This window comes from Podarcis erhardii, assembly GCF_964252035.2.
Source record: "Podarcis erhardii genome assembly, chromosome: 7".
Lineage (NCBI taxonomy): Eukaryota > Metazoa > Chordata > Lepidosauria > Squamata > Lacertidae > Podarcis > Podarcis erhardii.
In genome coordinates this window covers 33,019,329-33,046,630 of record NC_138511.1, presented here as the reverse complement: position 1 = coordinate 33,046,630, position 27,302 = coordinate 33,019,329, and the positions used below count along the sequence as shown (strand labels likewise).

General features: G+C 42.5%; 3 protein-coding genes across 11 annotated transcripts in view; 1 reads left to right on the top strand and 2 right to left on the bottom strand.

Annotated features, from left to right (window-relative positions):
• Window positions 1-27,302, bottom strand: part of LOC309346491 (protein C19orf12 homolog) — a 315,967-nt gene that overhangs the window by 42,079 nt on the left and 246,586 nt on the right. The window lies entirely within an intron of this gene.
• The window catches only part of PLEKHF1 (pleckstrin homology and FYVE domain containing 1), a 296,105-nt gene that overhangs the window by 65,150 nt on the left and 203,653 nt on the right, over window positions 1-27,302 (top strand). The gene's annotated exons all lie outside the window — the stretch shown is intronic.
• Window positions 1,392-27,283, bottom strand: LOC309346478 (uncharacterized protein F13E9.13, mitochondrial-like). 9 transcript variants are annotated; one of them, XM_081870310.1, is made up of 8 exons: window positions 26,073-27,122; window positions 25,253-25,328; window positions 24,740-24,801; window positions 24,054-24,136; window positions 16,173-16,353; window positions 9,050-9,200; window positions 8,227-8,354; window positions 1,392-3,047 (listed from the first exon to the last, which is right to left on the bottom strand). In XM_081870310.1, the coding sequence occupies exons 1-8, from the start codon at window positions 26,104-26,106 to the stop codon at window positions 2,857-2,859; spliced, it is 906 nt and encodes a 301-aa protein (XP_081726436.1). In that variant the 5' UTR covers window positions 26,107-27,122; the 3' UTR covers window positions 1,392-2,856. The 9 variants fall into 9 exon arrangements, with proteins under 9 accessions (XP_081726436.1, XP_081726431.1, XP_081726432.1 ...); XM_081870305.1 differs by lacking the exons at window positions 24,740-24,801; window positions 26,073-27,122 and adding an exon at window positions 27,178-27,283; XM_081870306.1 differs by lacking the exon at window positions 24,740-24,801 and having other exon boundaries at window positions 26,073-27,115.

The window sequence follows — 27,302 nt, the reverse complement described above, 5'->3', positions numbered from 1 at the left end:
GGCCTAGCTAAACTGAAAAGGCCTGTGCCTAAACTTTGATAGTACAGAACTGTATGTAATGAATGTTCACTCCAAAACCCTGAAATCTATGGTGGCCATTGTACGCATGAAAAGAGAATCGGCTAGGCATGGCAACTGTGATTAATCTTGAACTGTTTCGCAGGTAGGTGAAACAGGATATTGGGAGACATTTAATGAATAGGAAAATTAGTCAAAGTCTTAAGAAAGAAAGACACTGATAAATGGTTATATGGAATCACATGATATTATGATGAAGGCTGATCTGGAGAGCTAAATGGTTTTGACTGGTTCAGGATGGTGACATTGGGGACTCATCTTTGTTGTTGTTTAGACGTCTTAGTCGTGTTCGACTCTCCGTGACCCAATGAACCAGAGCATGCCATGGAAACTCTTTCTTCTCAAAGCTTCTCCTTTTTTAATTCCCACAGAGTTTTCTTGGCAAAATACAGCTATGACCTGTCCGTCTTGGGTGGCCCTGCACGGCATAACTCATAGCTTCTTGGAGTTATTCAAGCCCCTTCGCCACAACAAGGCAGTGATCCATGAAGGCAGGGGACTCATCTACACAGCTGCAAATAAATGTATTATAAAGAGGAATATACAAACGCGACACTAGATGGCGACCGTGAGCTATGCAAAATTCAATGTATTTTTCAAAACGTTTTTTAAAAAAGCTTTTTCACAGCATTTTTAAAAATACAGTATGTGTGTAGATTCCACCTGGGTTGCAACTGCAAAGGCTGATGCGATCCTTTGATGGTTGAATAGAAGTCATTTGCATAATCTGGAGATGTATAAGAAACATTGCTTTGGATGTGCTTCTTTGCTACTCCCCCCCCCCATGTTGTCCCTATGAGCATTTGTATTTCCTTAGGCAGTGGAAGCCCCCAAGGCAGTGATCCACCAGTGGAGAAACAGTGCAGGCATTGGCGCTGATTTATGGCAAGATCTTGCTGTAATCTCAGGAGATCTCATGGAGTGCAAGACCTCACGAGAGCTCTCACCATAAATTGGTGCTGGTGCTGCTTGTCTGCCAACGGCAGAGGTGGCAGGCAACACAGTGGCAGGCAGCATGGCAGAGCCGAGTGGCAATTTCTGTTTCCCCTTAAGTGGCAAAACGGGCCACATACCTTCAGACTTGTGCCCTGGGATTCCAAGGAGTTTGTGCTTCAGACCCTGAAATGCCCATTGAGCTCAAGGCAGCATATAAATTCAATACATTAATACATAAGCAAAACAAGTGAATAAGTAAATCTGTGTCAGGTTGATCCTGTGCCGGGATAAGTGACCACTGTCACTTATCACTGAGCCTCAAGGAACATACCAGATTGTAGAATGGTCCATCTTGAAAACACTCTGAAAGACTGAGCTTAGTCATGCATGCATTTATTACACAAGGCCTGCCATAATTCGTGTTGAGCTGTGAATGTGAAACAGCAACTATACAGGGAGGAAAAATATATATGAGACAACATCTCAAGCACACTTTTCACCAAAGACAGTTCACAAATGATTATTTAGCATCTTATTTATTTATTTACTAAAGTATATACTGCCTATATGCCATCCAAGCAGTTTACAAGTATAAACTCAATTATAAAATCCGTAAGCAATTAAAATTCACAATAAACCAATTCAATCAAGGCAACAAAAGCTTCCATGATTTAAAAAGACAAGAAAACAAGCCAGTTAAAATTTCTAATAATTAGAACAGTTAAAAAACGCATAATTAGATCTCAAGTTCAGGGGAATACCTGCCTAAACAGGTGTGCTCTTCAAGAGCCGGCAGAATGCCAATAATAATGGGGCGTCTTCGTGTTTCAACAGGGAGGTCATTCTACAAGGCTGGTGCTATCGGTGATAAAGCCCACCTCAGTGCTGCACATTCAGCAGAGAGTCATCAAGCGATGAACAATTTAGCTGCACTTCGTATGTTGCAGCTGCAGTATGGGCACAACGCTGGGACCCTGGCACAGTTGGCAGTAATTACTGCAAATAACCAGCAATGGTTAAGATGCTGGGCTTCCACACAAGCAGTTTTGTCTGGACACAGCTCCAACAGCACCAGCAATGATTACACTTTGAATTAGATGAGTATAAAGGAGCAAATCAAGTAATCTTATTCCCCCCCCCCCTTGTTAACGTGCATCACTGAAGTAACACATTATAGCTTCACCTTCCCAGTAATGAATGAATGTGACTTCTAGCAAGTCAGTATTTGTAAAAAGAAACACACACACACAAAACCCACCTCACAACTATCACCACTCCTAAACAGTCATTATCGGTGTCTCTTAATGCAGTTTCTAAATGGCTTCCTAGAATTGTGTTTATAACACTTGAAAAACATTATGCTGTTTTATTAGCTGATGTATTGGGTTCTAATGGCAGGGAAATCTAAAAGTGTGCCTTTGAAGCTAGTGTTGATTTCATTAGGGGGAAAATGTAGCATGACAAAGGAAACATTTGGACTGCTTGGGGGCAGCAGGGGTGAGTGGAAGATGGGGAGAGACTTCAGACTTAGAACTTCTTTCTGGTCTTACAGCAAAGGTGGCTAACTTGTGGCCCTCAATATATTGTTAAGACTCTCCCACCCGCCCTAAGCCAGCACAGTCAATGGTCAGGAATGATGGGATTTGGAGTCCAACACAGGATCCCCTTAGAACAAGGTAACTGGTGCTTCAAAAAATTCTGCAACATTCTGTCACATGGAAGATGGAGCAGTTACAAGATGGAGCAGTTACCAAAGGCTTCAAGTTACAAGATAAGGTGCTGGGACTAAATGATACACAGTGGCATAAGGGCTGTGTATGATTACGGTAGGATCCAACAATGTCACACTCTCAGTTCAGCAGTGTAATCCATAAACTGCTTCACACGATCCGGGTCAATGTTATTTGCCCAATAGCTTTCTTTCTTGAAATATGAACCAACGATCAAAGCATTTGCACCCAAGTAGTTCTTCAAGTTTTCCAGAGTCACTCCAGATCCAACCAACACTGGTATCTTCACAGCACATCCAACTTCTGGAGAAAATTAAGTAGGGAAATTGATTTAAAAATCCCTATAAATGAAGGCAAGCTGTGGCAATGGCTACATACGGTGGAGGCTGGGTATTACATACTTATTTACAGTGTGTATTTCAATTTACAGCTTCACATACTTCTAAGGTTTAAGAGACAAAGGTACAGTTCAAATGTATTTATCATACATCTTCTTAAGAAATGCATGAGGCTTTTGCCCACACGCTACATCCTGCTGCCATTCCATCCTTCCTTGGACCTTTGGAGCAATCAATCACAATTGCCTATGATTTCCAAACCACTAAACTGTGGTTCCAAAAACCAAAACTTTGGTTCCAAAAACCAAAACCAAACAGAATCTTAAACCAACTTCACTCTGTGGTTTAAGATTCTGACTTGTTGGGTTTCTTGACCACTATGTTGTGATTAACCCAGAAAATCTTCCTGTAACATCCAAATTGGGGAATGGGAATGTCCTGGTATGTCCCACAGAAGAACTTACGGTCTGCAAATAAAAACATCCTGAAGATCCCAGGCCACAGAGAGGTTAGGCTGGCCTCAAATAGAGCCAGGGCTTTCTCGGCCGCGGCTCCAATCTGGTGGAACGCTCTGTCACAAGAGACTAGGGCCCTGCGGGACCTGACATCTTTCCGCAGGGCCTGTAAGACAGAGCTGTTCCACCAGGCCTTTGGTCAGGGCGCAGCCTGACCCCCTCCTCTGGCAATCTGCACAGAATTTTGCTTAATGGTTGCCATCAATTTGATTTTAATTAATTTTTAATGAAAGGTTTTTAGAATGTTGGATTATTTTGATTGTTGTTAGCCACCCTGAGCCCAGCTTCAGCTGGGGAGGGCGGGGTATAAATAAAATTTATTATTATTATTATTATTATTATTATTGGGAAGCACAAGGACAGCGTTTGTGGCAGGCACAGTCTATTAAGCGGAATGTGTACATTCAAACCAGGACATAGAAGAGCGTTCTAAGGAAAGTCCTTCTCTATTATGAACTCAGAACACAAGGAATAAAGCACTAGGGGGAGCTTTTGAATGAATGCCTATCCACCACCCATGACTCACAGTGTCCTCACTTCAGCTGCTCTGATAGCAAACAACATTTGGTTTCTCTAGGCATAAATACCAGGAGGCGCTAGGGCTTTTGACCTTGCTTCATCAACAGCAAAAACTTTGCTGAAGTTGGTCTCAAGTAGCCCAGTGCTGGAGGAAGGGATCCAATCCAAGGGCCAGACCCAGAAGTGGCCAACCCTCCATAGGCTCCATTGACTGGATGGCAAGGCTGTCCACCTGCCATGTCAAGGGATGCAAAGCTCAAGCTTCTTCCTCGGCATACTCTGATTGAATTCAAGCTATGGCTGCAAGGAAAGAATCTGGACTACACTCTAAAGTGTGCTCCAATTTATTCCTTTGCAGCCAGTTGGTTGTTTTTTTAAGGCACCTTTTTCTGTTGCCGTGCAGGACGGCAGAAAAGTGTGCCAAATAAAAACAAAAACATCAAATTGGGAGCATACATACGAGTCTTTCTGTGCAGCCTCAGGGTGAACTTGCCAGCACCCAACGTTACACGATGTCAAGCATGTGAAAGATGGCTGTAGTTCACTCAAAACAGCCAGGGAGACCAACCTACAAGGCCTGGCGGACCTAATTAAGCCCATGGGCTGAAGATTACTCCTCACTCCTATGAGCAGACTTTAGCAGAGCTGAGTCCCTCTGCACTCTGCCTCTTGCTCAGGCATAGCAAACTTGGCCTTCCAGACGTTTTGAGACTACAGTTCCCACCATCCCTGACCACTGGTCCTGTTAGCTAGGGATGATGGGAGTTGTAGTCCCAAAACTTCTGGAGGGCTGAGTTTGCCTATGCCTGCTCTTGCTGGTCTGCTCTACTACATCCGCCTTTCTCTATTCCTGGGCTGACTTGTTAAGTGTTAACATTCCTCTTTATATCAAGATGTATTCAGTAGCCACTGCACTATACGAAATGCTGTCATTAAACTGCCGTGTAGCACACTGTCTTTTTTTTTTTTTAATTGCTCCATTAATTCGAAAGAGCCAGCAAACACAGCAACAAGGCATACAACTCCCACTTCCTATGACCAACATCAAAAAAAGAGAAGCATAGCAATGCTGGAAGCAAATGTGATATAATCTCACTCTCCTCCCTTTTCAGTTCAGCTTTCAAAGAGACAAGTGATCAGATCAAAACACAAATTGGCTTAAGCTGTCAATGGGTTTATTTTGTAATATGATGAAAGGAATCCAATTGTGTCTACACTTAAGCAGCAGCAGGGTTCCAGTGGCAGAGACAGGCTCAATTTGCTGTCATAGATCTCCATTAGAAGATAGACAAGCACTCTCTCCCTCTGTCTGTCTGTCTGTCTGTCTGTCTCTCACACACACACAAACACAAAGCTTGTTTGCTTCGTTTTCCCCATTCAGAATTGCTGCACTAGAATGAGCTATGCTAGCTACCTGTGAGGCCACACATGCCACTGAGTAAACACTCAGGAGCAATTACAGCAAAGAATCCACACCCCGTGTAGGTGTGTCGCAGAAACCTCTGATGTATTGTTTTCTTGGAATCACAGAATGTAGAGTTGGAAGGTACCCCAAGGGTCATCTAGTCCAACCCCCTGCAATGCATGAATCCTGTCCACAGCTGTTCTTGGGCGAGCTCAAAATACCAGCCTTCTGGCTAACAGCCAGACACATTGATCCATTGAGCCACCTGGGTCATCCCTTCCATTATCCCCCTTCAAAAGAGAAGTAAAAAAACTGTCGGCGTTGATTATATTCTGTGCTTGAAACATCTGAACTCTACGCCAAGGAAATAACAACAACAACAACAATAATAATCCCCGATTTGAAGAAATCATGCCTGTTAGACATATTACAGATGACATTCCTTGAATGCCACCCTGTAGCATTTCACAGCATTTCTAACACTTTAGATGGTAAAAGGCAACTAGGTTAAGAAAGTAGACAGTAAGTTGGCCAAGACTACATTTCTGTAGCTATTGCGAGTCCAAAAAAACTTTGGTTTTGGAGACATCAGGCTATTTTGCAGCACTTTTAATAGTCATGGCTTCCACCAAAGGATCCTGGTGGCTGTAGCTTGTAAAGCAGGCATCCCCAAACTCAGCCCTCCAGATGTTTTGGGACTACAACTCCCATCATCCCTGACCACTGGTCCTGTTAGCTAGGGATGATGGGAGTTGTAGTCCCAAAACATCTGAAGGGCCGAGTTTGGGGGTGCCTGTTGTAAAGGGTGCTGACCACACAAAGCTTCAGTCCCCATGATTCTCTGTGGTGGTTAAAGTGGCATAAGAGTTACTTAAATGTATGGTGTAGATATAAACTTATTAAAGCGGAAAGTGGCTTAAACTGAAGCTGAGAAGATTTGAGCTCTATAGAAGGAAGAATGCGGCAGAGCACTGGAGCACTAGAACATATTGCCTAAAGCGGTGGCAGTATGACTCTGAACACCAGCTGCTGGGACTCAACCACTGGTGAGCACAACGCTATCATCCTCATGCGCAGCTTGCAGGCTTCTCAATACGGCATCTGGTTGGCCACTGTGAGAACAGGATGCTGGACCAGATGGGCCATTAGCCTGATCCAGAAGGCTCTTCTGATGTTGTTGTTTTTAAATCAGTGGGAGTCTTGAAGAGCAGATTGGATAAATGGCTGGATTAGTTTGGCTGGATCTTGCCCTTGGTGGCAGAGTTGGCTAGACAGCCTTCTTAAAGGAACAAGTGCCCATTTCAGAAGACCGGAGAGCTTTGACAAAGAATGATATATAGGACTCTTCCTTATTTCAAGAGGTTGTCATTGCTGACTCGTGAATCAATGAACTAATCAGAGATCAAAACAGACTATTTTGCCTATTTGAAGTAAGGACATCAGGGATAGCATCTTTGCCCCCAAACCTATCAGGCACTTACCGTATTTTTCGCTCTATAACATGCACTCGACCATAACACGCACGTAGTTTTTAGAGGAGGAAAATCCGTAGGCATGCCACCCGCAAGCATTCCCTCCATAACACGCACAGACATTTCCCCTTACTTTTTAGGAGGAAAAAAGTGAGTGTTATGGGGCAAAAAATACGGTAATTGCTCCAGCTACTTTCTCCAAGGACATACATCAAGCATTTGGAACCAGCTCCCACTGGTGTCCAGTCACTATTATTTATACTCCACTCTGTCAGATGTTGTTCTTCCTGCTGGAATGTCAGACCCAAGTGCAATCTCCTATTTCTTGCCATGTTAAGAGTTATGTTTTTAATTTACCTTCATTAGAAATAACCTTTTAAGAAAGGTTATGAAGAATGTCATCAACAGCTATCAAAAAGCAAGACTTTCCGTCTTTTCTTTTTTTTAATTAAGAGAAATGAGAAATATGTATGTACATATCCACTTTCCTGGCTAGCTGCTTAATACGACAGCTACTTATACCTGACGGGAACTGAAACATTTGCCACAACTGGCTAGAGAAAGGATGCTACTGGTAACATACACCCTTTACATTGGAGAAAATGATGTCCAATTGCATTATACTGTGTAAGAGCTAAAACAATGGACACATGTCATGTTTGAAACAAACAAATCTGCACGCACTGATTAAAAAAAATAACAATACAATGTATGTAAGCAAGCAATATCTCAACAGAATTTTGAGTCATGTTTGGTTTTCCAGGGTTCATCCGAGTTCATAAACTAGCAAGGGGAACACTATCTCTCTAGCAATAGTGAATCTGTATACTTCATGTGCTTTTGCAGGCTTCTTGGCGGCTGATCCCAAATTTTGGGACTCCCATTCCAGAGAAGCTAGACTGGGCTCCCTTCATCTCGTTCTTCCACTGGCAGCTAAAGATTCTTTTATTCCAACAGGCCTTTCGAAACTAACTTTTCTTCCTCTTCTTCCAGGAAAGGGCTTTTAATAGCACTGTGATGTTTTCATTCTTTTCACTATCTATATTTTAATAATTTGTTTTTACAATGTTTTCATTCCATTGTAGCTTAATTACTTTTTAATGGTGCTCTTTCTTGTGCTTTTTCGGCTTTTTGCATTTTGTGCGCTCTACTTTATCTGTAAGCTGCCTTGAGTTTGGGGGAAAGGCAGGACATAAGTAAATACAAGAAATATAATCATCATAATCATACCACCTTCCAGTTCTTTGGGATCCGCCTCCAATCCAGTAGCAGCTCCAGTCAATATGACCCCGTCAGCCAGAAAGAATTCAGCAGCCTTAGCCGTCTCTGCTACACTGACATCAGCTGTCAGAGCGTGAGAACTGCCAACAACAGAAACCCAACCTGTTTACTTTTGGCAGCCATACCAAGTTATTGAAGCTTCCCCCCCCCACCACCACCACCATGAAGTGGAGGGCCAGCTTTCCAGCACCATCATAATGTAATAAATCAAGGAAGTGAGCAAATCACTCACAAGTGACATTCCACGCTCACATCATTGTAGCTGGTGTTCAGACATTCAATCTCTCCAGTTGTAATTATATAGCAAATATTTGTAGTCCACACATTCCCAGATTATATCCCAGAATGCTTAAGGACTTAAGAAGAGCCTGCTGGATCAAGCATTAATTTTTAATGCAAGTTGCATCAGGGTCACTCTGTGAGAAATACAATTATTCAACAAGTAACAAATGCAATTACTATTGTTAATCATAATAGTGGCCCATCTAGTCCAGCATCGTGGAAAGCCTGAAAGCACAACCTGAGCACTGTGCATTCCTCCAAGTGGTAAAATCCCCCAAATTCTCACTACTTTAAAAGGCTAAGTTGGGAGTGAGAATATTTGTAGCTGAAGTAACAGAGCCATTGGTCTATTGGTGGAAGACTCTGTTGTAAAACTTAGGGCTTCTGTCACTTGTGAGTGGTAACCATACAAATTCAATGCAAGCAAAAGCCCTGACAGCACATGTTTGGCAAGTATAGGTTTCTAACACATTTTGGCGTGCACCCTAATTACCTGTGTTTCTTTTTAACGTCAGCAAAAACCTGAATGTGTTCTGCTCCAATTTGCTTCCGGTATCTGAGCAAGTTGCCAGCACAGGCATTCAGAATCCCTTCATCTGCCACGTGAGAAAAAACAAAGCCTTCCGCTCGAATGAAGTCAAGACCTGCAAATGACAAGAATACTGTGATAAAGCTGACTGAGGGCCAGGCAGGAACTGTAAATCACGGTCACTTACCAGATGTATCCCAGCACGAAATGGGATACATTACGAAAGGTCAGTGGTCCATTAGCACACAGAGTGTGTACACAGGAGATCCAAAATTAAATCACCGCTCGGCTGTGATGTTTGCTAGGTGACTGTTTGCAAGTCGCTGTGTCTTGGAACATTGATGCCCTGATTTGATCCCCCATTACAATTCATTGATTCGTAAGTCGTCAAGTACAGTACCTTGGAAAAAGCAAGAACCTTAATCAAAGGTCTCTTCATCAAGGGGCTGTGCACTTTGGGTCTTCTGGGATGGACCCCAGTTCCCTTAAGAGCAGGGTGCTCAACATCAGGTCTAGGGCTAAAATGCAGCCTTCCAGGACCTCTTTTTTGGCTCTCAGAACTCTCTCCAGTCCACACCCCTCAGTAGTCCTTCTTTGTGTGGCAGGAATGTGTCACTGAGTTCTGATCATGCCCCCTTTCTTGCCTGAATGGAGGGCAGAGAGGGGTGTAAAGGGAAAAATTTAAATCTCTTGCTCTACCAACTTTTGCCTTTGGCCCTACCAAATATGCGACACTGCTATGTGGTCCTTGAAAGGTGATCTAGAAGGAAATGTGGCCCTTGGGCTGGAAAGGGTTCCCCGCTCTTGCCTTAGGAGGCCACCTAGTCAATTCTGCCTCCCAGAACTAGATGCGATTAAATTAATCCAACCATTTAGCCGATGCACTCCTCTAACAGTGTGTACTAAGGATAATATGGGTGCTAGTTCTGCAGCTCTGTTTCTGCCTCTAGAAAAGACAATTCCACCATCAGTCACTATGATGCCAGGTTCTCCCTTAAAGTCATGGATTTTGCCCTGAAATCTAAGGAACTATTTTATACAAGAATCGAAACTATTGGTTCCTTTGCCCAGTATCATCCAATCCGATTGGCAGTGCCCCTCCAAGGTTTCAGACAAATGACTTTTCCCAGTCTTGTTACCAGATCTTTAACTGAACATAAAATCTGGGACTTTCTCCACACACACACACACACACACACACACACACACTGCTTTACCTGTCCAGAGTAAAGCAATAATGCTTGCAATAAGTTACAAGAACCAGAAGGGGTCGATGAAGGCAACTTGTTGTTCCCTTACTGGTTTCCTTCTTGAGTAAAAACTTGCTACTTCCTTCCTGCTTCTTCTTCAGTGTTAGACATTTTGTTGTTGTCATTAACCTCATGTCTCTGTGATGGCCACATGTAAGCTTGTAAATGAAAATGGCTTTGCTTGCCTTAGGCTTCCTCAATTCGTTCAGCCCATATATATTTCTGCACTCCACTGCAATATATAGACAGAACTCTTACAATACTACTAAAGAAATAGAAATCCTGGCTTATGGGGATCAAATCCGTGATTTTTTGGGGTATTATTAGCACCACGCTCCAGTCAGGTGTGCAGAATTGTAACAGGGAAGCTAGGAGGGCACAGAAAGCAAAGGACCAGGGTTTAACTTTCATGTAATGAATGCTAATTATTACATCAGATACTAAAAAAATACAATGAGGTCTCAGGTGGGGTCAATCTAACCCAGACTTGTTGACTGAGTGTTCCCAAATGTTATCAAGAGGATGGGAAAATGATAGCTGCAGTGTAGGCAGCGCCTGTATCTTTATCGCCACCATAAATGTTCCAGAGACCCAGTAATATGCATCATTCTGTGCAGCCTCAAACAGATGTAGTTAATTAAATCAGGATCTACGCACAGGAAATTAGGCACTACTGAAGAACACATGGTACACCTGTTAATAATGAAGCAGTTGTGAACAAAGCTTGGTGAGCCGTTTCAGACATGGGAGAACTCTTGCCATTCCCCCTCAGAAAGAAGGAATAATCAAGATGGCATGCAGCTTTTGCCAAGACAATGACATAAATTGCTTTTTGATGTTAAAAAGAAAGAAAGATGTTCTGCCGTAAAGCAATGCCTCATATAAAAAACCCCCAGACAATAATGCTGAATTCTTTAGCAGAGATGTAAGGTTAACTTTGTAGAGTCAGTAGGTGAGGATAAGTAAGAGTAGGGGCCTTTTCTGTGCCAGCCCCCAAACTGTGGAACTCGCTCCCCCTAGGGGTGCATTTGGCCCACCACTGCAAACCTGAGGCCATTAAAACTAAAAAACCCCCATATATTTGGGGCTTTTGTTCTTGGAGATCTATATGATGATAGATAGCTTCATGATAGCAAGATTTTTACATTGTTTTATTTAATTGGCCTTTTAAAAAATGATTGCTAATGCTGCTATTGTTTTGTTTTGTGTCTGTGTGTTGTGTTTCTACACTATGAAAACTGCCTTGAGTGGCCTAACTCCCAAAAGGCAGCCTTTAAGTAACTGTATAAATGAATAAAATAAACATTGATCCCTCAAAGTGGATGCTGGCTCGTAGATGCTAATTTTGTGTTAAGTATCCATTCTTATTTCTTCACAGCATCCTTACACCCTTATTTTTCTTCCATCAACCTCCTTCAGATCAGCTTTTGCACAGATTTTATTTTATTTTTTTAAGAGCAGGGGTACAATGTATTTGTATGTCTAGCGTCACCATCAACAGCCCTAGAAGAATCCAATAGTTGAGAAACAGAATGTGTGTGTAATCTAGAAACACTCTGTATTGCTTTTAAATGTTCATGGTGTTTTTACATAGCTCTGACCTTTTAAGAGGGCTGCATATGAATAATTTTAAAAATAAAAAAATAAAAGCACACGAAGACTAGATGCAACTATGGAAAGGCACTGGGAGTCTGTTTCACACCAAACAAAAGCACCAAACTACACTAGTGGTTTTACATTGAACCTTCAGTACAGCAATGAAGATGGGCTTTGCTCTCCACTTAAAACAGCCTTTAAACTGGCAGTTTTGCATATAGGAACAAATTACAGTTCAGTAAAGATCTACTTACAAAAAAAACTGTCATCTTAAAAAATATAAAAGCCTTGGGCAAAGATGACTGAAGTACCATTTGAGATGCCACCCTGAGAAGTAAAGGACCTCTGGATGGTTAATTCCAGTCAAAGGCGACTATGGGGTTGCAGTGCTCATCTCGCTTTCAGGCCGAGGGAGCCGGCGTTTGTCCACAGACAGCTTTCCAGGTCATGTGGCCAGCATGACTAAACCACTTCTGGTGCAACGGGACACCGTGACGGAAACCAGAGTGCACGGAAATGCCGTTTAGCTTCCCGCCGCAGCGGTACCTATTTATCTACTTGCATTGGCATGCTTTCAAACTGCTAGGTTAGCAGGAGCAGGGACTGAGCAATGGGAGCTCACCCCATTGTGGGTATTCAAACCACCAACCTTCTGATTGGCAAACCCAAGAGGCTCAGTGGTTTAGAATAAACAAAGTGTTTATTCACTGCATTTCAGTCTAAAGGCAGAAGGAGAAACATATGAAGCTGCTTATACTGGGTCTGACCACTGGCTCGTTAGAATTGTCAAAACTGACTGGCAGTTTGGAGGTGCTGGAAATAGAACCCAGGACCTTCTACATGCAAAGCATTGAGCTGTGGCTCTTCCTGCCAACCCACAGGGGACATGCCACCACCGGTGACACCCCAGTGGGTACGTCTTCTGTGGGTTGGCAGGAAAGGCCATAACTCACAGATGTGCATTATCCCACTATTTGGGTAAATCCAAACCAGCATTACTGACTGATTTCTGTATATTTGTCACAGCCTCAGCCCCTCCCTAGGTCTGCTTGCAAATATAGCGTTGGGCTCCTGCGGAGAAGAAGCCAGGACTCAAAATGCACACTCCCCTCAACTTCAACGCAAATTCCACTCTTTCTTCCTTGTCATCTTTAACCATGGTTTCGTGTTACATCCACAGCCGAAGCTAGCCAGTCAACATGAACCAGCTGACTTGTAAGCCTTAGTTGCTTACAAACCCTGGTTAAGAAGGGTGCCTTTTAAAGTATTATCCATGGCTAACATCAATGCAGATATAATGAAAATAAGGAAAGGGGATAAGTCTTTTTGCCAGAATCGAAGTGTATGGCCCCCAAGCTGGCCCCTGATTAGCAAACCATGGCTTTCAGGGAACAGCATTTGCACTGGGCCTTAGTGACTGTGCTAAATTGAGTTTGTGGTAAGCTGTGTGAAGAGAACTGATAATTATGTTTGTCAGCTTATGCATGCCTAACAGCTGCCAGAGCCTATCCACGCTTACTCAGAGGTAAGTCCCTTGGGTTCAGTTGTATTTACTTCTAGCTAAATATGCATAGAGTCAGGATCCAAGGGTGATGTGAATTGCTAGAAATCTGTATATAATTCTAAGTTCTAGGAAACTGTTCTGAATGAAGTTGAAAAGATAATTCAGCGGCCAATTTAATTCAATATAAATGAAGATTAGAGTGTTATGCCTAAGCAGAAAAGGGGCAAAATAGTTCTAAGTAGCCTTTTCTAAAATCATAGGAAGAATGTGAAAGAGAGAGGAGAAGAAATAGTTAAAATTATTGAGTGCACCTGAATATGAAGACATATCTGCTGTCTAATCAATTCTGCATATTGACTGAAGATCCTAGTAGTTTAAGTAAACTAAAGCATTCATCTGCAACAGTGAAGTAGAAAAAAATGGCATTATCATTTTTTTGAAAATAAAATGCAATATGTAAAAGTAGTGCCAGTCTAGGAAACAGATGTTAGATATAATAGACTATTCATCTGTCACAGTTTGCATCAAGATACATTAAAGGGATTGTGTAAAAGTAATGTATGTTTTTAGCATTAAACACCTATCATTCTTGAATCAGACATATCATAAATGAAATGCTAAAACTTTTATATGAGCATTCCAGCAGGCAAAAACAAGGCTGCATTAGAGCAATTTGTATTATTAATGTTCGTGCCATAAACAAAATTGACTTTTTGCTTAAATATAATTTCTGTGCTTTTGTCTGAAACTTACTCATAAACCAAGTTACAGTATGCCCACAATGATTCTTACTGTACACACCGCTTAAGCACAACATTTGCTAAGTGTGTAACTGTGCAGGTTTCCATCATCTCCTCAACAAGCCTGCGAATGGAGGTGGCCAGCGTTCGAAACTCCCATTGTTCTAGGAGCGTTGTGCAACAGGGAATTTCATTAGTGCTAGCAGTTCCTGAGCTCTGCACCTAAGATTTCAGATCAAAATTGCAGAGTGGAAGGAAAGGAGGACCTTTTTCTGCCTCTTCCAGCTACTCTCTGAAGACCGGATAAGAAACCCTCTTAAGAATATTAGGGGAATGGGCAGGGGAAGGACTAGACCATGTGGGAAATGAACATAATATTTTAGCTGAAGTTCATTCATTTTCAGGTTTGTATTCTAGTTATAAAAAACCATGCCTAGACATTCCATTGTTGTGCCCACAACCTAGGTTTAAGGTGCCATTTAGCTCCTAGCTTTCATCTCTCAGTTTCTAATACTGGAGGCGGCCACTACTGTTCCCATTTCAGAGGAAGGTGACCAAAGGTGAGCTATAAGAACACCTAATGGTTGCGTAGATGAGCTAAAATTTGAATCCAAAACCTAGGATGGGCACTAGCCATTGGCCTACAGTTATTCTCCTTAAATTCAGGTTAATTTAATTTATTCTTAAGTGAATTTCATTAATTCAACAGAGGTATAATAGTTCATTACAGCAGATTACCGTGATATCCTGAGGTGTAACTGGAATTTGATGAGCAATGATAATGATTTAAATTAATCCCTTATACCATTTTATAGAACTAAATGGAAGGAAGCCATCAATGGATATTTATCACGAAGAGGCATAAAGCAGGTGTTAATACGGTTATGGGGAACAAGAACTTATAATGTGCTTTACTCTACAGCACAGAAAATATCCACCCGAACAACACAGTTTCCTACCGTCGCCTAACCATGGTTACCTGCAGTTTACAAAGAGGGTAGAAGCCAATTTGCACACCCTGGCCAAAGCTAACCAAGCTTAGCATCAGCACTGGTGCATGCATAATGCCATACCTTTGTTAGCTCTGAAAAAGTGTGTGTGAGAGAGAGAGCAATTCATGTGCGAGAAGGAAGGAGGTTTGGAGAAATGAGAACATTATGCCTCCTTAGGGCTTGTGAATAGGACACACATACTTGAGAGGTGTACAGCCTAAACCTCACTCTCTTGGATTTGAAAAAGTTGGTAGGTAAGCTTATGCCAGTTGAGAATGGGAGAAGGTAAACCACTAAAAAGAGGTACGCCTCAAGTGATTTATTTTATGAAGAATATCCAGTGTGTTCAACCATTGGTCTTCCTCATGGGCAAAGGGTAAGAATACTTGGATGCGCTATAGGAAGGCACATGAAATCCTTTTATGCAGCGGAAGACTCAGAAGTACTACCGAATTCAATGGGGCATAGTTCCAGGTAAATGGGTTAGGAATGCCGTTTTAGACATCCTGTATAAAATGAAGCGCTACTACTAGTACACTTTGCCATCAGCTTGAGGTCCACCTTTTCCTTCACTCCGCAGGTATACTAATGTCAACTCCCCCCACCTCCTGACTGTGGAAATACCACGCTGCTGAGGGAATAAAACAGTCATGTTGGCTTTGCAGAAAAGTGTGGTGAGCTGGAGCAAGCACCTGAGAGCCCGTGTGGTGTAGTGGTCAGGGTGTCGGGCTAGGACCTGGGAGACCAGGGTTCAAATCCCCACTCAGCTTTGAAGCTCACTGGGTGACCCTGGGCTAGTCAATGTGTCTCAGCCTGGCCTACCTCACTGTTGCTGGGGATTAATGAGGAGAGGGCAGAAAAGACATACACCACCTTCAGTTCGTCAGAAAAAAAGGTGGGATATAAATGCAATTAGAAATGATAATACACCGTACATAAAATCTGGTAAGCAGCCTGTGTCTCAGAATGCCAATACAAAAAGCAGTCCCAAGTCAGTTCACTTACCAGCAGCAAGAGCGACTGCTATAGCATCTTGGTTTGCAGCACTTAGGATCTGAACACCCACTGGGAGATGGGGGCACGTCTGTTTCACAGTGGCACAAATGACTGCCATGGCTGCAGTGATTTCTGCACCCACACCAACTGTGTACGGCCGATCATGCATATTTTCTACAATCAAGCCATCCTGTTGGAATTAATATAGAGCTATTAAAAATCAGAAGAGCTGCTCAGAAATAAACAGAGGGCTCTGCATCCAGTGGATAGACTGGCAGATAACGCTCAAGGAATTTTCATTGCGGTCATGCACAACAGCGCAGAATCTGCCTTCCTAGCACAGAATCTGGAGCCTTATACAGTATTCTAAGACTTCTGTTTTCACTGCCAGAAAAGTGCTTAAGTTACAGGAGAAAAGACTGGTGAGCTTTTATTAAATCTGCAAGGCACAAACTTTGCTTGAGCCAAATCCCATCTTTGTCATATCCTTCTAAAAAAAATTAGCTAAGGGAGCCATCACAAGAGGTAAGGTAGCTGGGACCCCTCCTATGCCCTGCCCCCAGTAATTCATGCAGGAGTAAGAAGGAATACTACTTTAACAATGCCAATAAAAACTCCCAGTATATGTAGCCAAGCTCATTAAAGAGTTTTGGGGGCCCCCTGCAGATAATAGCAGCAAACAAAGGTGTAAAAAAACCTGCCCACCTTCAAATACTTCTGCAGAAGATAATTTTAAGTGAGAATGACTCCGCTTGTAGAAACCCCCGCTTGCTAAATGCTGACCCAACAGCATGATTTTTGTAAAACAATCATAAAAAATTAACGTTGTGCTCAATTACAGTATATCCCTTTCAAATGAATCTGAAGTGCAAAAGCCATTAAATTGTAACTTTCATTTTCACCAAGTCAAGCCTTAATTTCCCTAAGAGAACAGGGGGCTTTGGCTCAACTGCAATAATCGAGGGATCTGATAACCAAAAGGAATTAAATGAAGACAGTAGAGGAGATGCTTGTTGAGAAGAGCTGGTGGTTCTGGTTTTTGACCTGTTTTTCTACTGAGAGATTAAGAAAAGAAGCAAGTCACTATTTTCTCAGCCAAACCAAACTCACAGGCCTCTTGTGAGGATTAATGGGGTTAGGGGTGGAAATACCATGAGATCCACCCCAAGGTCATGACGTTATCAGGGTGGTCTTTCAGTACTATTTGTGCATGTGGAAGCTTTGAGGCAGTCTTACTGCTTCACTTCCAACCAGTACCTACCCTGTAACTTCCTGATTAACTCCCGTAACATTTCATACCACAAATTCAAAATTCAAATCATATGGGGTGGGGTGGAGTGGGGACATTGTTCCACTTTTGTTGTGCTGTCACCCCTCCAAACAGCAAAAACTTGGTAGCATTGTGGAAGCATCACAGAACAACCAATAACTCAGAAGAAACCTACCACAAATTCACTCCGATTGTGTCAAGAACATGCTGCAGAAGGGGTTCCTAGTTCTTTTACAGGCTGTAGCTGCCCACTTGGACCATATTTAAATTATGAAGCCGAGGGCCTTCTGGCGGTTCCCTCACTGCGAGAAGCCAAGTTACAGGGAACCAGGCAGAGGGCCTTCTCGGTAGTGGTGCCCGCCCTGTGGAACGCCCTCCCATCAGATGTCAAAGAGAACAACAACTACCAGACTTTTAGAAGACATTTGAAGTCAGCCCTGTTTAGGGAAGCTTTTAATGTTGGATGCATTACTGTATTTTAGTATTTTGTTGGAAGTCGCCCAGAGTGGCTGGGGAAGTCCAGCCAGATGGGCAGGGTATAAATAATTATTAATAACAATAATACTAATTGCAGTTTTGCCTCTCCTCTTTCATTTTGGGTAACGTCCCTTCTTTCCCATTCAAGCAATCTGTGGCTGAGCACACGTTTCATTCCAAATCCATGCTCAACAATGTCCACTGAACAGCCCACTGTTGCTCCACCTCGACAAAGTGGTAACTTCCACAAGGAACCAACGTCACTCAAATTTTGGATACAAAATTGCTAGATGGAGAAGTTTTGCCTTTTCCTGCATTCTGTAAACGAAGCACTGCATCCTCTGTGTTTTGGAGCACGTAGCTCCACCCTCTGAGTACAGCTCAAATTCTAGACAGCAGACCTTTATTATTTTTTAAATGACTTTAAGGTCTTCTGACGGCACTTAGGTAAAAATAAAAAAATTCTCGTATTAAAATAATAAATAAATAAGAAAAGACTCGAACACGATTCCTTTGAGTACAGCCAGTTGTGTATATTAGCTCTAGACCCATTAGAAAAATCAATATGGTTTTACATTTTATTGCTCTAGTATTTTCTTCACTTGTGGGTGGGTCAGGCGCTAATAAAAAATGAAAACAAAATTCACCCACAGCAGTCAAGCCTACGTATTTTTCTTTTCTCAGATATTTGTTTGTTTTCAATATTTTAGCACATACCACCATTCACAACTCAATTCTGCTATCAAATTGGTGATTAGTTCCAACTGCAGGATATGTTAATTTAAAGAACAAATACCACATTTTCCGGAATTTACATAGCTGCCTACTCATATGTCTTTATATTTTTACAGAAATAAAAAGTATGTACATACCCCCTCACTTTCTACTATTTTTTTGTGTTTTTACTAAATTAGCATGGATGTCTTATGTTATGATACAACACCTCTCTATTATATCACAGAATTTACTAAAGAAGCAGAAAGAAAACAGGCGATTTGCAGGTTTAAACACATTTCACAGCACAAATTAATGACTTGCTCACTTCGGCAGCACATATACAAGTTAAAAAAGAGTTCTTGAAGCCCTTTCCTGTGGAATCTGAAGATGGCTCATATTTTTACTTGGTGTACATAATTTCATTTTTACTTCCCTCAAGTGACTATATTCTGCTATTGATTTCATCAATGTGCTTTGTTCGTGCTGTATTAGTGCAAAGCCCAGCAAAAACAATAAAATCTTTTAAGCTGAATGCTTCCACTCTTAGCAAAAATGGCAATGCTTTCAAGTTGAATGCCTGCACAAGCACACACACACACACACACACACCACACAGTGTGGCAAGAAACCACATCAGCAAACTATCACATCTGGGAGCTCCCCAAATAGGATTTATTGAAGGGTGCTTGGAATAATAGAATTGTAGAGTTAGAAGGGACCACGAGGGTCATCCAGTCCAACCCCCTGCAATGCAGGAATTGTAGCTCTAAGGGGGTCCTGCGGATCTCAGGATTCTTTGTGGATAGTCATGCACCTTAAATGTGTAGTGTATATGCAGCTCCTGTGAATTAGGTTAGACTGAGAGGCTATGATGGGCCCAAGGTCACCCATCCTGAGCTTCATGGCTGAGCAAGGACTTGTACTCTAATGTCCAGGAAAACTATTTTCATTTCCCCACATAAACAGACATGGAATGATCATAACCCTGAATAAGTGTGCAAAGGTTTGCAAAAGTTTTTTTTAAAAAAAAATAGGGAGGAAGTCAACACCACACTCTTCTGATCTTTCCACATTTCAGTTTGCCACATGGAAATATCTCTCCCCTCCTCCCCTTGTGTTTTGTTCTGTTGGTTTTCCAGACCTCCAGAATCAATTGAGGAGCATGGCAGGAGGGAGGTGATACTGCACTAGAAGGACTTGTTCTGGCTTCCATTAGTGCAACTACTTAATAGAACTTGGCCCTAAGAGAATCACACTTCCCTGAAAACAGCCAAATAAGTACTGAGCATGTTCAGCAGCCAGAATTCTAGTATGGGGTGGGGGAAGATTTACTTCTCTCTGTACCATTCATAATTTTTGTTTGAAAAATTTAGAAGACAATAGAAGATACGTAGGAGAAAAGGCATCATCAAAATCTAGAGGGTGCAGCCTCTCCAGTGACACTGACGTTTTACAAAAGGCCACGCATGAGGCAAGAAGTTCAGTGATCTAGTAAAAGCAATAATGTTGGTATATTTCCCGTCCTCTGTAAAAATGAAAGCCGAACATGGCAAAATTGAGAAGGTTCTAAACTCCTTGGAATCTGTCACTGCATATAATCTTGTCATGGCAATTTTGATTGTGTTTGGCAAAACAAGCATATCGCAGCTACAATTTTTCAGCACAGATGGCATCATGTCTGAGCATTCACTTGTTTTCATTAATATGCTCCAACATTATAAATCTTCCATATTTATTATGTTCTTTTAAAAAAGCACTAATGCATCAAACAAGCCACCTTCTATATAGAAAAAAACCCTGCGGATCTGCTTTCATCAGTCATGTCTGCATACCACTTTGAGACAGGAAGATGTACTTGTAATCCTCTCTATTCTACTCCACTGTTTCAGCAAAAAAATTTTTTTAAGGGGCTAGGGAAGAATTATAGCTACAAGAAAGGCAGCAATGGATAGAACAATCACATTAGCATAGATCCCCTCAAATCAGTGGTAATGCATGAGCGTTAAAATGCTACAGTCTATAATGGTTTGGTGAAATCCAAAATGCACAGTAAGTCAAAAATTGTAATGGCAAGCCAGCTTTTGAATTCTCCAGAACTTTTCATCAGAAAGGCTGTTAAACAAAACAAGGGAGCAAGGAGAGGAGACTGTGGTGTTGCTGCTCCCCAAATCTACAACTTATAATAATAACCTTACGGAAGACAGACGTTTGCAGACCTAATTGGATTCATATCTCAAGGTGCAAGAAATTGTTGCACCCAGGCTATTGAGAAAAATTAGGTCATCCAAGTTGTTGGCCATTAAAACATCTTGGATTGGGGCAGGGAGAATCCATTTTTAAACTATGCACTATGTGAAGAAGTAACTCTCTTTGTCTGTTCTGAGACTTCCAACATTCAGCTTCACTGGATGACCTCAGCCTGTAGTATCAAGAGGAAGGGAGAAAAACTTCTCTAGGATTCCTTCCCCTGTATCATGCATAATTTTATACACCTCTCTCATGTCCCACACTTACTCACCTCTTTTACTAAACTAAAAAGGCCCCCAAATAGGGAGGTTGTTCAGTATCATGATCAACTGGGTCAGCCTCTTTGGAATCTGTTCCTGCTCTAACAATAGTTTTTTGACAGAATCGTTTTTTGACAGAATTACAAGCCTGGTAGATGAAGGGAACGCAGTGGATGTAGCCTACCTTGATTTCAGCAAGGCATTTGACAAGGTGCCCCATGATATTCTTGTAAAGAAGCTGGTAAAATGCGGACTTGACTATGCTACCACTCAGTGGATTTGTAACTGGCTGACTGACCGAACCCAAAGGGTGCTCATCAATGGTTCCTCTTCATCCTGGAGAAGAGTGACTAGTGGGGTGCCACAGGGTTCTGTCTTGGGCCCGGTCTTATTCAACATCTTTATCAACGACTTGGATGATGGACTCAAGGGCATCCTGATCAAATTTGCAGATGACACCAAGCTGGGAGGGGTGGCTAACACCCCAGAGGACAGGATCACACTTCAAAACGACCTTGACAGATTAGAGAACTGGGCCAAAACAAACAAGATGAATTTTAATAGGGAGAAATGTAAAGTATTGCACTTGGGCAAAAAAAAAATGAGAGGCACAAATACAAGATGGGTGACACCTGGCTTGAGAGCAGTACATGTGAAAAGGATCTAGGAGTCTTGGTTGACCACAAACTTGACATGAGCCAACAGTGTGACGCGGCAGCTAAAAAAGCCAATGCAATTCTGGGCTGCATCAATAGGAGTATTGCATCTAGATCAAGGGAAGTAATAGTGCCACTGTATTCTGCTCTGGTCAGACCTCACCTGGAGTACTGTGTCCAGTTCTGGGCACCACAGTTCAAGAAGGACACTGACAAACTGGAACGTGTCCAGAGGAGGGCAACCAAAATGGTCAAAGGCCTGGAAACGATGCCTTATGAGGAACGGCTAAGGGAGCTGGGCATGTTTAGCCTGGAGAAGAGGAGGTTAAGGAGTGATATGATAGCCATGTTCAAATATATAAAAGGATGTCACATAGAGGAGGGAGAAAGGTTGTTTTCTGCTGCTCCAGAGAAGCGGACACGGAGCAATGGTTCCAAACTACAAGAAAAAAGATTCCACCTAAACATTAGGAAGAACTTCCTGACAGTAAGAGCTGTTCGACAGTGGAATTTGCTGCCAAGGAGTGTGGTGGAGTCTCCTTCTCTGGAGGTCTTTAAGCAGAGGCTTGACAACCATATGTCAGGAGTGCTCTGATGGTGTTTCCTGCTTGGCAGGGGGTTGGACTCGATGGCCCTTGTGGTCTCTTCCAACTCTATGATTCTATGATTCTATGATTCTAGTGTTTCTGAGGTTTTGCCACCAGCACTGTGCACAGTGCTCGAGGTAAGCCACTACTGTATTATCTATGCATATAATCTTTCTCCACCTGTACTTCAAGGCCACATGTAAATCTACTGCATTCCCATCTTTGACTTATCCTGCATTTTCCCCATCCTTCCTTATACGCCATTTCTGTCACCCACCTGTCGCAAAAATCTTTCCTGTTACATATCTTCATCAACTCTTATCAATACACCCATCAATATACCCATTGAACTTTCTTCCATTTTTTTGGCCTTCGGTCCTTTTGTCTTTTGGCGGACTAAATTTAGACCCCTCGCTTGACTCTGGCTGTAAAGAGGTGCGACTTTATGAAGCCATACAGAATGCTTACTGTAAAAAAAACACAAACCCCAATCTTTTCTAATTAAAAAAAAAGAAATCAGTTGAGAAATAACACCAGACCCAAAACTATGGTTCATTTAAGTTCTGCTTGAAGGCTGGTTACCAGGGCATCACATCACCACCATGCCAGGAATTTATATATTCACTGCAGGCAGGTTGATGGAGAAGTGTGAAGCAGCAAAGGAATACAGGGTGCAATGGAATGTGTAAAGCATACCCTGACCTTTTCAAAGGACATGCACCCCGTTAAAAATCTGCTGACCTATGGAAATTGCTGCAACACCTGCGGACCAATGGAAATTCATTGGTACCTGACTGTTGTTGCCTCTGGCTCAAAGTGGCCTTTCAGGTCTTGCCTTCTAAATACACACAGCAAAGACTGCTTTCCATCGACAGATGTATCAGAGTGACGTTGTGGGTGGGCAACAGTACAGACAAGTGCAAGCTGCATTTGCTGTATTGCCTTTTAATAAGTTAGGCTATGCTGCTCTGCAAAAACCTTAACTACAACAGCCAGGAAGTGAGCACCAGAATGATAAAAAGACGACGGCTTGAACATATATGATATGTATTGAATAAACACATGCAGTGCTGTAGAGAGTGCATGACCATTGGTCCATGGAGCTCAATTTGTTGGCTCTTGACCAAAAGTAGATCTCCAAGGTCCCAGACAGCAGAATTTTCCTCCCATTGCTCAAGGTTCTTTAACTAGACAAACCTGGAGCATTATATATGCAAAAGCAGAGCTCTGCCACTGAAATATGGGCCCTCCTTTTGTACCTGCTTCATCTTAAACTCCTTGATACCATGAGAAAAGGGGATTGGCAGACTATAACCAACTTGAAAACAGAGTGCTGTGTAATTTTTGTATAATGCTACATTTTTTCTGTATGTTTTTATTATTGTCTAGTGTCATTGTTCCCCACTCTGGGGAGTGCATTATAAGTACTCAAAATAAATAAATAAGTATCAAAAGAATGAAATTGGAACCTAAATATATATTTTAAAATGTGCACTCCAGTTAAGTTGATGGATTGCTATTTCAGACTATTTACAAAACATTAATTTTTGTTTGAATTTCAAATGCACCACCACCACTTTTTATTTCGATCCAGAATTTTGCACAACATTCAACCATGTAAAACATTAACTAGGAAGTTTCAATAAACAAAAGAGAAAGGAAGAGATAGCTCTTACAACTCCTGCAGCCTTGTAAATCTCAGCTTCCTGACAGGCTTCTTCAATGATCTGAGGCAATGGCAAGGTATTCCTTGGGGTTCCTGCAAATATAAAGTTGTCACCACACTTACACAAATACATACACACACTCTAGCTTTTAATGCCGTCAAGGTTATGGCTATTCTGTACTGTGGTGAGTGACAAATTAATTTCCCTTGTCACATGATCAACCAGTGACAAGAACAAATTTCACATATTGGCTATCAGCCCTTCCAGAATCCCCTTGTAATGCTTTCTTACAAATTAATACCATTTAAGTACCATAACTGAAAAAGTGAACAATAAGGCACTTATATAAATGGCAGGACTTCATATGGACTGTAATATTAAAAATTAATAATAATAATACATGTATAGGATTTATTCAGATGCAATGATAAAATACGGTTACAGGAACAGGCCACAGTGATGCTGCCTTCCTCTTTTGAAAAGATCATAAGTTTTAGCTTCCATTTTTTTATTAACTGAAGCTCATATTACATCCAAACTCAGAAGAATTGTGGTTGATCTTACCTATGGTTTATTGAAAAAAGCCAACTTCAGACCTTGCTTTAGGAAGCTGGCTTATTTCAACAGACCACAGTTAAGATGTACCACAGTTTAGGGTTACTAAGCTGTGTTTAATTAAAAATGGAAGCAAATACCTCTGATCTCACCAGCATCATGCCTATGAAGGGAAGGTCCAAAGCCTGTTCTTCTAATGAAGCTATAGAAAGGTTCACTAAACTGAAAAGTCAGGCAAAGTATCCTAGTTTTGTATATTCCTTTATATTAGTGTCTGGATAATTTAACAAGATACTGTCTTGGGAACAAGTCCTACATAGTCTTGGGCTAACCCATTAAATTCAGGTTAAAAAGAACATTGTCGATACAACTATTCATTCATAAAATCACATTAACATATACTGTAGTATATGATTTTCTGACAGCAATATTTTAGGACGTATGAAATCCATAAACACATTTCATTTGGATAACTGAACTAACTAAGCATCAGTTAGCCATGCATCCCTTTTACATATTCCAAGGTACCTGGCAGTGCCTGGCTTTTTTTGAAGCGCAGAACATCTTTGCCATAATAAATTTCCCCTTAGCACCTGTTAATATTCTCTCCTATCCTGTTGTTTCAAATAACAATTAAAAAATGAGGCATTCACCTGGCAGCGCTTTCACATGGACCATCCCAATGATGACTGATCGTAATCGCCCGAAAAGCTGCAAAAACTTCATCATCTAGAGAGATGGAAAGATCCTCATAAGCATATGACTAATTGGTTTCTTTAATCAAGTAAAAGGCCCCAAAAGCAACATCTTGCAAATGAGGACAGTCTGCTTTTGTTTCTTTACTTTCTTTCAAAATATTCACAACCTTCTTAACTCTGTGGGCCCTCATTTTATACAGAATAGGAATTTTATCTATAGAATATCTTTTACCAGGTTTTCCATCACTTGGGCAGTCCCGTTTTCTAACAGCAGCATCAGTCAATTTACACATATTTAAAACTACTTAACAGAAAAAGTAAGTTGTAATGATGGATAATTTCTTTATAATGTCCTCCGCCAGTGGGAGAGATGGGAAGCAGGGCTCATTTCATCAGCTTTGCTGGAGGCCCAGTTCCATCAGACACCTCCTACTCCTGAACAATGCAAGCTGGTCATTACAAGAACAACAGTTTTAAGAATTTGTTCCGAAGTTTGACTCCCCACCCTCCACTTCCCTCCCTGTCCCTTTCCCCATGTGTGTCCTGCTTTTGTAAACTGTTAGTGTTGGCAGGAACTGCTTTCCTTTAACTGACTGTATGTAAGCCACTCTGGGAGCCTTTTTAGCAGCAGAGCGGAGTACAAATGATGTAAACAGAAAATACAAACTTACGCCAAGGCTCTCGTGTCCTCTAGAACAGTGGTTTTCAACCAGTGTGCAGTGGCATCCCCGGGGTGCCATGAATGATGGTCAGGGGTGCTGTGGGCAACACTGACCTCTGTCCCTCCTTCCTCTGTTGCCCTCTGCCATTTCGGCCTCCCAAAGGCTTGCACAACTGTTACAGCAGCCCTGGCCACAAGCTCTGCAGGTGAATATTGCCTCTGGGGCTGGTCAGGTGTTCCTGTTTGCCAGGAGTTGAGGCGGCCTTGAAGTAAGCAAACAAGCAAGTGGGTGAGGGAGCCCAGCCAACTAGTCCACCAGCCCTTGCTGTCCAGAATGGACAGACAAGTCCCTGGGCCCTGTGGGGCAGTGTGAGGAGGCACCTCTCTTTGGGACAGGCAGCCCAGAGACCGGGGCCATCATCAGTGGCTGCCCAGAGGATTCCCAATGAGAGGGGAGAGGAGAGGAGGCTGAGGGAACACTCCACAAGGGATGGTGAGGGGCTGCCAGCTCTGCAGGCAAGGGGAGACATAACTGGGCTCCTGAGCCCTACAGGGGTGAGGCAGAAAGAATGCAATTGGTCAAGGGAACCATGGACTCAAAAAGGTTGAAAACCTCTGCTCTAGAGAAACCTTATTCATTGAACTCAAGACATGTTGTGCTGTAATCACTGCTACCAGCAAAAGGCACTCTGCACATGCTCTGGTGCGTTTTCCCTGAGGAGTCTCCTCCCAGTCTTTCCCATACTCAACAAAGTATTAGAAAGCAATAGAAACACTTAAACTTACAAAAACCTGCCCCCCAGGTTTGTTTGTATGTATGTATGTTTGTTTACATATTAAAAGCAACTCATTGCACCATCTCCCAAAGAAAGCTCAATAACTTATTGCGCCATCTCCCCCATCAAAAATCCTGCTGGTCTTTCCTCTCAATATCCCCACTCAATGAATCAGCCGCATTCTTTATATGCTCAGAGGCACTGAGACCCAGGGAAGTTGGAGTGGAGAAGGGGGGGGGGGAGTAGCCGACTGTATAGAGAAGCGCTTCCTCGCCCTCTTCCCGCCCCCAGCAGAAAAAGGAAGCGACCGCCCTTTCTCCTTCCCGCTCAGCAGCAGCAGCAGCACCGCCTCTCCTCGCAGAAGCCCCGCCCCGGCCCCGCCCACCCGCAAGCCCCGCCCCCGGGACCCCCCAAGCCAACCTGGGCCGGGGCCTCGTGCTCACCTGGAGGGCCCCCCTCTGCCCCCCCCCCGCGGAGGCGCCTCCACCTGCCCGAGCCTGGCCTTAGCCTTAGCCTGGCTCCAGGGCGGAGGGGAATGGGGCAAGCCGGAGGCGGCGGCGGCGGCGGC